The sequence below is a fragment of the Dermochelys coriacea genome, chromosome 2 (genome assembly GCF_009764565.3).
Source record: "Dermochelys coriacea isolate rDerCor1 chromosome 2, rDerCor1.pri.v4, whole genome shotgun sequence".
NCBI lineage: Eukaryota > Metazoa > Chordata > Testudines > Dermochelyidae > Dermochelys > Dermochelys coriacea.
This window is the reverse complement of record NC_050069.1, coordinates 235,434,252-235,445,542: the sequence shown is the minus strand read 5'-3', so window position 1 is coordinate 235,445,542 and position 11,291 is coordinate 235,434,252. Positions and strand designations below refer to the sequence as shown.

Here is an 11,291-nt window from a genome sequence, read left to right as displayed (position 1 = left end):
GAGCATAAGCTTTCATGAGCTTATGTGATGCATCCGATGAAGTGAGCTGTAACTCACAAAAGCTTATGCTCAGATAAATTTGTTAGTTTCTAAGGTGCCACAAGTACTCCTTTTCTTTTTGCGAATACAGACTAACATGGCTGCTACTCTGAAACTTGGCAAGACTACATCTCCCATTATGCAAGGCTGGGATTGGGCTGCATGGTGCATCATGGGAGTCATATGACTGGGTGCATTATGAAAAATGTAATCAGCCTAGGGAGCCTGGCCCATAGGAGGCAATAAGGGCTGAAACAACATCTCCCATACGAAAATGTGCACATGCTAGGATAATTATCTGAGTTGAAGTGACTTGAAATAAAGCATTTTAGTTCATTTCCACAAATAAAAATATTCCAGTTTGGGACAAATTGAGACAATGAAATATATTTCAGTTTTCCTGATGGAAAATTGTAAATTTGGGGCAAAATCGAAATTTTCCTGTAGAATATTTCCTTTTTACAGAAAATGCATTTTCCATCGGACAACCATTCAGATGTAGAATTCCCAACCAGCTCTAATATTTATTGTTAAACACCCATTTAATAATTCTTATCCTTTATCATTACATCCCATAAAAAGAAGTTTTTACAGCTTGTGTCACACAATGGTATAATATTTTGAAAAAAGAAACTGTGATTTTATAGATAAGAAAATATGGCAAAAAGATATTGCAACTCTATTCCAAGATGAAATGAAACAGGCCTTAGAAGGAATGCGTACATTTACAAGGAGCTTTGTCCTCTCATCTACAACTTCTGAAGGGAGATGTGCCGCTATTAGCCTAATTTTTTAAACTATTTTCTCTGGACCCAAAGAAATTAAACAGGAGTATATGGTCCCAAGAAAACCTGGAAACATATAAACTTTTTATTTAAAAAAATAAAATGTATTCTAAATTACTGGACTTCAGGCACTACCCCCTGCACTTGAGCCATACGTTGTATTACAATCTTTCTTTAGAATAAGAAAAGGAGTACTTGTGGCACCTTAGAGACTAACAAATTTATTTGAGCATAAGCTTTCATGAGCTACAGCTCACTTCATCGGATGCTGTAGCTCACGAAAGCTTATACTCAAATAAATTTGTTAGTCTCTAAGGTGCCACAAGTACTCCTTTTCTTTTTGCGAATACAGACTAACCCGGCTGCTACTCTGAAACCTATCTTTACAACAAATCATCCAGTATATACAACAAGATGAAACTTTTTTTAAAAATAACTGTTTTAAATTTCTTCAAGAAACAAAAATAACTACCTTTGCTATAATAGCACTTCAGACTCTACAGCTTGTAGAACTACTGGTGAATCACATATAATGAATAAGTCTGTGTTTTAGTCATGGGTATTTTTAATAAAAGTCATGGATAGGTCACGGGCAGTAAACAAGGATTCACGGTCCATGACTTGTCCATGACTTTTACTATATACACCTAACTAAAACTTGGGCCAGAGGGGCTGTGGGTGCTCTGAGGGGGTGGTCCAGGGGTGGCCTGGGTACTGGGGGAGTGGCCCAGGACCCCTGCTGCTGCTGGGGGAGAGGTGAGTGGCGGCGCTCGGCCTGGGAACCCCGCTGGTGCTGGGGGCAGGTGGTGGCGCTTGGCCCGGGACCACTGCTGGTGCTGGGGGAGAGGGGCAGCAGTGCTTGGCCCGGGCTCCTTGCTGGGGGTGGGGGCAGCAATGCTCAGACCAGGACCTCCACTGGTGCTAGGCAGGGGGTAGGTGACAGTGACGCTCAGCCCGGGACCCCCGCTAGTGCTGTGGGTGGGACATGTGGCAGTGGGCAGCCTGGGACCCCTGCTGGTGCTGGGGGAGTGTGTGGCGTAGCTGGCAGGCTACCTACCTGGCTCCATGTGTACCTGCAGCTCCTAGGGTGAGGGACAGCCAGGGGGGATCCACGCATTGCTCCTGTCACAAATGCCAGCTCTGAAGCTCCCATTGGCCGGGAACTGCAGCCAATGGGATCTGCAGGGGCAGCAGGTGCAGGCAGCGTGCGGAGCCCCCTGCCCCCTCCACCTAGGAGCTGCAGGGACATGTTGGTGGGAGCCGGGAACCCCCCAGGTAAGTGCTGTCCCGCCCTGCACCCCAACCCCATGCAGCTGCAGAAGTCACGGAGGTCCTGGAAGTCACAGATTCCATGACTTCCGTGACAAACACGCAGCCTTAATAATGAATATTATTATTTTGTTGTTGTTAAATTCCACTTTCTGTTTATAAAACAGATTAAAGCATATTAGTTGAGAATTTTTTTTCCCTTTCCTTCTCTTAAATTTGATGTGAAAAATTAAGAACATAAGCACTGCAATACTGGGTCAGACTAACGGTCCATCTATCCCTGTATCCTGTCTTGGACAGTGGCCAGAATCCAAACAGCTGGGGCAGTGAGTATGGAACAGGGCAGTTGGAGTGATTCACCCCTGTCTTCCCCTCAGGGCTTTCTGGCAGTCAGAGGTTTGTTAATACAGTGAGCAACAAAAATGATTAAAGGTCTAGAAAACATGCCCTGTGAGGGAAGTTTGAAAAGATTGGATATGTTCAGTCTGGAAAATAGAAGACTGAGAGGGGACATAACAGTTTTCAAGTACATAAAAGGTTGTTACAGGGAAGAGGAAGAAAAATTGTTCTCCTTTACCTCTGAGGACAGGACAAGAAGCAATGGGTTTAAATTGAAGCAAAGGGGTTTAAATTGGACATTAGGAAAAACTTCCTAACTGTCAGGGTAGTTAAGCACTGGATCAAATTGCCTAGAAAGGTTGTGGAATCTCCATCATTGGAGATTTTTAAAAGTAGGTTAGACAAACACCTGTCAGGGATGCTCTAGATCAGTGGTTTTCAAACTTCTTTTCTGGCGATCCAGTTGAAGAAAATTGTTGATGCCCATGACCCAGCAGAGCTGGGGCAGAAGGGTTTGCGATGTGGGACAGGCTCAGGGCTGGGGGAGAGGGTTGGGGTGAGGGCTGTGGGGTGGGACTGGGAATGAGGGGTTCAGGGTGTGGGAGGGGTCGGGGGTCAGGGCTCTGGGCTGGAGGTGCAGGCTCTGGGGTGCGGCTGGGGATGAGGGGTTTGGGGTGCAGGAGGGTGCTCTGGGTTTCGGGGGGCAGAGGATTGGGGGGCGTGGTTGAGGCACAGGCTTACATCAGGCGGCTCCCAATAAGTAGCGCAGCAGGGGTGCTAAGGCAGGCTTCCTGCCTGTTGTTAGGGGGCTTATTCCTTTACCCAGTAACGTCCCTGGTCCTTCTCGCATGAACAGTGAGCAACAATACCTGAAGTCCAAAGGTGCAAATAATTCGATGTTTATTGGGATGAACTTCCAGCAAGCATAATTCCAGTTTCTTTCCTTAGTGTCCCCCTTTCCAGCTCTGACACCGCAGAGCCTTACATCTGTGTCCCTGTTCCCATTCCTGCCCTTAGCCAAACATGATTCCAATTTCCCCACCCCCATTCCCTGTTTCCATTTCCCCCACCCACTTCCTGATTGACTGCAGACTATATAGTAAAACTTGAGTTCTGCTTAGCTATACCTTAATCAATCATTTTACTGAAATTTAACTAACCAATCCTAACATATTGTAACATGATTATTTAACCAATTATATCCCATCACCTTAATTAGTTTACACCCAGCAAAATTAATTATACAGCAGACAGAAACAATCACAGAACCAGACAGAGATTATACAGACAAACAATGGGGAAATGGGGTCTACAGTGATAGAACAAACACAGAAATTGGTAAGTGAGTTCTTGCCAGACAGGCAGACAGGATGTTATCAAACTAAGTTTCCTTTTACATCTTCTAGGCACTTCCCTTTCTTTGGAGGCAATAGGCATTGTCAGGACAGGATTGTATTCCTAACAGCCCAGTAGCACCTTATTTCAATGTGACTAGTTTGGAATGTGAGGATGTGATCAGTCGCTTCACAGCTTATGGCTGCCTCTGTTGCTTAGCCAAAGGCCTTAGCCCAAGAACAGGGCCTCAGACTGTCACAGTAAGAGAAGGATCTTACACTGGCAGACAGTGATTTTGATTTTCTTTTATACCTCTATAACTAGCTATGTGATAAGAATACACCTAAATTCTTAGAGTATAGGCCTTTACAGACAGGCCTGAATATCTATATCCTTACACCTGTCCTGGCACCGTGGACTGCACTGTGCCCTGGAAGAGGCCAGCAGCAGGTCTGGCTCCTAGGTGGAGGCACACAAGCGGCTCTGTGCAGTGCTCGACCACAGGCACTGCCCCCCCCCACTCTCATTGGCCGGTATGGGAGTGCAGAGCCGGTGCTCAGGGTGGGGGGCAGTGTGTGGAGCCCCATGGCTCGCCCACCTACAAGCCGGACCTGCTGCTGGCCGCTTCCAGGGCACAGCGCAAAGTCAGAACAGGTAGGGACTAACCTGCCTTAGCCGGGCAGCACTGCCAATGTGACTTTTAGTGGCCTGATTGGTGGTGCTGATCAAAGCTGCTGTGACCCAGTGCCTTACATTTGTGTCGTGACCCGCAGTTTGAAAACCACTGGTCTAGATAATACTTAGTCCTGCCATGAGTGCAGGGGACTGGACTAGATCAGCTCTCAAGCTCCCTTCCAGTCTTATGATTCTGTGATAACAGTGCAAAATTAAACTGAATATCACATTAACTCTAAATTTTTCATGTTAGAGATATATTAAAATATATAAGGTATATTCATTGTGTCTGTTGTCAAACTGTCTGGAGTGGCTCATGAGCATGAGGGCCAACCTCAGGGCAGACTGTCAAGGAACAGTGCATAAACCCCAAACTGGTTGTATGTTCTATAATTAGATTTCACCAACCAATTAATAAGCGTGAACTCTTAAAGAACTATAACAGTCTTAATATGGAATAATAGTCCCCTTGGGTACTCTGTTCTGTCTTGGCTTCCAGGCAAACCTGTCTTTGTGATATACAATCCCCTTTGCCAAAAATCACAACAATATTCATGTTATTCCCAGTCACAAAGGACTAGTCACATACCCCAGGTCAATTCTACCTCAGATCACAAACCAAAGATAATGCTTGTAGCCAACCCTATAATACTAATGCAAGATTTATTAACTAGGAAGAAGAAATGTTATTTACAAGGTTAAAGACACGATACTGTCTTATGTTCCAAAAGATGATGATAGCTGCTTTAATATGCAAGCTTTATATGTCCTTTAGAGCTAACCCAAGCTAAACCACTGGAGACCCTTTGCTTATGCTTAGAAATCATCACCTCAGAATTCAAGCAGCATAAGGATAATTTTTCCTTAACAGGGATTTTTATTACTTTCACCCAGCAATCAGGCTATGATGGGACAAGGGCTTATGCATGTACCCTCTTCAGAGATGTGGGGAAAGCAATCAACTGAGTCTTTTATCCACTGCTATTCCACAACAGCTTGTCTGGTGTCTATAGGCCTTCTTTTGTTGGGGAGGAGATACCATCTCTTTTGGTAAACTAGTATTTCACGCATGGTAATGCTTCTCTCTTGACTGTCGGGGCTTACAGTCTTAAACAGTTTTATAATTACAGAGCAAACACTTACACACTACCTTATAACATGGCATACAAATATTATAGTATGATTAATACATGCAGCATCCTACAAGCATTCCATAAAGTCTAAACACATTCTTATAACTCTAATATCTATTTTAACAATGCTAACACACAGGCAAGCCAGACTGGTTTCCAGCTATGCATTTGTCAGTGTCCAGTGAGGCCCAGTGGCCTTGGCATGAGTTTGCACATGATCTGCCAGTGTCCCATCCATCTTTTCTGTTCTTTTTCTGTATGTTTTACTTTATATGCATTTTCTTGTGTGATTATTCTGTAAATACCATTTCATTTCTGTACTTGACATGCAGTTAAATGTTATTCTAATGAAAAGCTAATCACATTCAACAGGATTACAGAATTTAATGTTTAATAATAGTGTCGTTAAGTTACAAGAAAAGTATCCTGGAATTCTGTAACTTTAAGAAAAGGGGCTGTGTGATTTATATAACTAGCATATCTCACTGGGGGATCTTCTCTTATAACAGAAAAATCATTGCATACAGGAAGATGCAGATTCCTCATTAGCAGTGAATTGGCAGGTTTTGATTAAGAAGCTCCAGGAGAAAGAATCTAAAATTCAAAAATTAGAAGCAGAATTACAAGACTATACGGAAAATGAAGATACACAAATGGTAGGGGTTTTTTGTTTTTTTTATTAAATCATGAGTTTATTCTTTGAACATGTTTACTTACTGTAGTAGCATTTTCTAATCTCATTATAAGGATATAGGAAACTAGCTAGAAAACCGGTTCAGGACTTTTCTTGCACTTAAGGGGCCACATTCTTAGTTGGTGTAAATTGATGTAACGCCAACTACACTGAAGCTACAGCTGCTGAGGTTCGGGCCCAGTGCTGGCAATTATACCCCATACTATTTTTCTCCTTCAAATTCTTGTCTAACAGTATCAGGGGGTAGCTGCATTAGTCTGTATCCACAAAAACAACAAGGAGTCCGGTGGCACCTTAAAGATTAATAATAGATAAATAAATAAATAAAGACTAATAAATCTGTTAGTCTTTAAGGTGCCACCGGACTCCTTGTTGTTTTTGTCTAACAGTAGTTGCTCTTATTATTACTTTTAGCTGTTTATTCCAAATATGAACTCTTCAGGTAAGGAAATTCCAGCTATATTCTGTTAGTACCCACTCTTACTTAGTTTAAATTGTCCTATGTGTATCTATGACATGTTAAATAATCCCAACTCGGATAAATACTTAGCATGTCTCTTTGGGTTTTTTCTTTAAGATTATGGAGATCAGTAAAATCAACTCATCAGTACTTCAGCTACTAAAATCACTTGAAACACTTCCTTTTTAATTGTTTTTATTAATTCCTGCAGTAAAGTTTAAACGGTGTAATCATTTTTTGGGTATAACCATATGTACACGTCAGCACCCAGAGATACAACCTTGTTCATTTCCTTAGCAAATTAACCCTACTCAACCACAGCCCACTGAAAAGGGAGCACACAACACCACCTCAGAACTTCATATATGCTGTGTAATTAATCCACTGTGAGGAAAAATGCCATTTTTGAAAAGAAGAAGTTAGGTCTTAGTCACATACTGGTTTAGTGTGGTTCATTTTTATCTATCAAAATTTTATTAATATAACCAACTGTGAATCTTCACCAGTGAATGTATATTTGAAATTTAATGTACTGAAATAAGTGCAAATTATGCTTTTTACTAGGATGTCTTATCTTTTATGCTCCTTCCTGGTTGCCACAGACAGATATCAGTCCCTCAAAGAAATGAACTGAGTAAACAAGGCTAGTGGATGGATTCAGGAGTGTTTCTGTGAGCTTCTCTATGCCCCAAAAAGGACTGACCAAACATTTGGCATCAACATAACAAAAGAAAGGTTTGGGGAGGTGCCAGAGTTCTGACATCAATATACAGCTTCCAGCTGGACTGGGGATGAGCAGCCAGCTGGGTGCTTCTGGGTTCTTAGTACGGGGGAGAAATACTACTCTAATTAAAATCTGTCAGCTTGACCTTTTTTCCCCTTGTTCCTACTCAGTTGTCCCTCTCTTCCTATGATATTTCTTATCTCAATTTGGCTGAAAAAGGTCCCTCTGGGACCATCTTTCTCATTTTCCTACTGCCACTTGGGTATCTCTCTCTGCCTACAAGTTTGGTTCAGCACACCTCAAAGAACCTGGGCTTCTCCTATAGCTTAACATTACATTCTGCCATAAATTAGTGCTATGAGCATGCGACTGGAATTTAAGGGCTTTTTTGGTTAATTTCATTTGCTTTTTGACTCCTTGGCCTCTTAAAAACAGCTTTGCCTTTTCAGTGAAAATTTGCTGACCATTGGTCTATATTGCAAACTAGACCCTTGTCTATTTGGCTTTTTTACAATGGAAACATCTGAGTTTTTTACTTAGGAGAATGTTTATGCTGTTTGTCTAGTATTGACTCTTCAGTAGAAACTACTAAGATTTTTAGTAAGACTGACTTACTAGTGTGTAGATTTTCTTATTAAAGTTTCTGTATGTTCACTGATGAGATATTGTAATAATGATTGAAAGGACTCCTTATGGTTTGCTCTTTTAGTATTCATAGATCAAGAATTTATTGGCACCATTAACGCCTGATTTGTTAGTAATCTGTGGACTACCTACAAATAGTGATTGATAAGTTGGAGACATTATCTCGGTTGATGGATAAGTGGCAATAAGTCTAATGGAGTTTCTGAATGATGTTACTGGGAAGACAGTGGATGGCTGATCCTCATTAAGGATCTGATTCTACAGCTTTTGAAATCACTCTTACATGAATAAGGACTGCAGGATCAAGTCCCTAGCGAGGAGTTGGACTTGGGTAATACTTTTACACCCTAAACCCACCATGTTTTGGGAGATTTAGGTGAAATCTTAGGCCTGGTTTACACTAGGAACATACATCTGTATAGCTACGTCTCTCAGGGGTGTAAAAAATCAATACTCCTAAGAGATGTCACTATACCAACTTAATCCCTGGTGTAGACAGTGCTAAGTCAATGGAAGAATTTTTCTGTCGACCTAGCTAATACCTCTTGGGGAAGTGGATTACCTATGCTGAGAGGAAAAGCACCCCCGTCAGCAAAGGTAGTGCCTACGCTGAAGCACAGCAGCAGTGCAACTGTGTCACTGTAGCATTTTAAGTGTAGACATACCCTTAATAGAAAATACAAATGAATATTGTAATAGCCTGTGCAAATAGCAAATTAAAACACAAAGTGGAAAAAGACCAAAGTTGTTTCAACTGGAAGTTGGTTTTGAACATGTATTGGACCTCCTGGAATTGTTTTTCTTTAAATGTTTCTCCTGTTATTAGGATAATTGGGAGATAGAAAATCATTTTCAGGGAAGAGACAGTATATTTGTCTGGTTTTTGTGCAGTGCCTAGATCAGTGAGGCCCCTGAGTGCATTTGCAATATAAAACCTATAATAATTTCTGAAAGGAGGTCTCTGGTCAGAACAAACCACTGAAACTGTTGGAGGAAATAAAAATACTCCTAACCTGATTTTTCCAGATTTAATTAAAAAATGATAAAAGCTGCATCAAGGAGAATAACTTACCAAAAGAGAGAGTCTTGCCTCATATGAATTAAGTATTTAAAGAAAGAAGTCATTGCCTCAATGATGATTAAATGCTAAGTTTCTAATCAAATGATTAGAAATTTAAGAAATAAGATTGAGTAAACATCATTATTCTACAAAAGAAAAGACCACTGCTCCAGACTTATTGGTGCACAGGCACACCCTGAAAAATGAACTTTCTCAGAAAAACAAACACTGTGTTGTAATAGACTATTGGAAGTGACCCCATGGGTGTACATTAGTGGAAGTTGTTGTTTCATATTTTCTATTACAATAACACTTAGTCAGAATCAGGACTCCTCTGTGCTAGGTCTAGGCAAAAGCAAAGGAAGCCATGGTTCCTGTTCCAAAGATCTTGCAATTTAAGAAGACAAGCAACATAAAAGGGAAGTGGGGAGACAATTGGATATAACTTGTGTATGCTTTTTAACAGGTATACAATGTGCTGTTTTTACACAAATATGTAAATCAGTATCCACTTTCCCCAAGTTCCTCTCTCTCTAGCCTCAGTGATGGATGATTTCATATAGGAATTGTGGCAGAAGTGGGCCTTGAAAAGGGACTTGAAGGGGGAAAGGGTAGTAGCCTTGCAGATCAGGTCACATTATTTACAGGTTTGGAACGTGAGAATTTTAAAAATTTGACCTACAAAATACAGTCGGCAGTGGAGAATAAGCTGCACTAAGGAGGTACTGAAGAACAGCTTGCACTAGCAAGGGGAAAAAAGGCAATGTTATTTATATATCACCCACACTTAGCATGCACACACTTTATCCACTGGTCCCATTTCCTAAATGTACTACTTTGGGTATGTATACACTGCAATAAAAAACCTATGGCACAGAGTTTCAGAGTTCAGGTCAGCTGACTCAGGTCAGGCTAAGCTGCAGGACTATAAAATTGCAGTGTAGACAGCAGCCAGACAGCAAAGGCAGCCAGCAGCAGGTCCAGGTCCTAGGCGTGGGGGCCACAGGGCTCCAAGCACTGCCACTGCCCTGAGCACTGGCTCTGTGCTCCTATTGGCCGGGAACCGGCTAGTCGGAGCTGGGGGGGGGTAACTGCAGTGAGAACAGCTTGCATGCCTCCCTCTTGGAGGTGGACCAGCTGCTGGCCGCTTCTGGAGCGCAGTGCCGTTCACAGTGCCAGGACAGCTGGAAGCCTGCGTTAGAACCCCTGCTGCGCTGCTGACCAGGAGCTGCCCAAGGTAAGCCCGCGCCCCAATCTCCTGCCTGAGTCCCACCCAAAACTGAAGCCCCCTCCTGCACCCCAAACCCCTCATCCCCAGCCCAGAGTCCTGACCCCCTCCCACACCCCAACCCCCTGCCCCTCCCACACCCTGAACCCATTCATTCCCAGCTGCAGCCCTCACCCCTTCACCCCAACCCTCTGCCCCAGCCCAGAGCCTCTCCCACACCTCAAACCCCTCATCCCCAGCTCTGTTGGGTTGCAGGCATCAACAATTTTCTTCAACTGGGTCGCCAGAAAAAAAAGTTTGAAAACCACTGACTTAGATGCACCTAGGAATGGTCATATAGAATCAGATATTCAAACGAAAGTGCTACCTATAAACTGTGAAGCTTCATAATTCACACACACACTGGCATGTACATCCTATCCCCAAAATAGTTTTTACACACACATCCTATATGAGAGAAACATTAGGGTTGTAACCAAGAATAATGTTAATCTAGTGTGAAGTAGTTACTTAAGTTACGTTGGTTTTTTAAAATTTTGCAATTAGAACCACCTTTGGAACAAATCCTCAAAATGTAATTTCCATTTGTGCACAACTGTTGAGTTATAATTTGACTGTATATAGATCTTTGCATGTTCATGAATTCTTCTCAGTGAGCCATTCTCAGGGAATACCTTGATTGCCTATCCTGGAAATGGGGCAACCAGAACTACACACAGCATTCAAGGTCTGAGTGTACCAGGGATTTATGTAATGGGATTATGATATTTACTGTCTTATCTATCCCTTTCCTAATAGTTCCAAACATTTTTGACTACTGCTGCAGATTGGGCAGATATTTTCAGAGAGCTATCTACAATAACTCCAGTATGTCTTTCTTGAGCAGTAACAGCTAATTTAGGCCC

The 11,291-nt window shown here is 42.2% G+C and overlaps 1 protein-coding gene across 5 annotated transcripts in view; it reads left to right on the top strand.

Annotated features, from left to right (window-relative positions):
- Window positions 1-11,291, top strand: part of C2H10orf67 (chromosome 2 C10orf67 homolog) — a 168,865-nt gene that overhangs the window by 60,481 nt on the left and 97,093 nt on the right. For 3 of the 5 annotated variants that reach the window (XM_043509451.1, XM_038391160.2, XM_043509449.1), the window contains exon 1: window positions 6,049-6,231. The exons of 1 other annotated variant lie outside the window; for it this stretch is intronic. In XM_043509451.1, coding sequence (XP_043365386.1) covers window positions 6,229-6,231 — 3 coding nt within the window. In that variant the 5' untranslated portion in view covers window positions 6,049-6,228. Of the gene's footprint in view, window positions 1-6,040; window positions 6,232-11,291 lie in introns of those variants that run through there. One more of the 5 variants, XM_043509452.1, reaches the window with a different exon arrangement.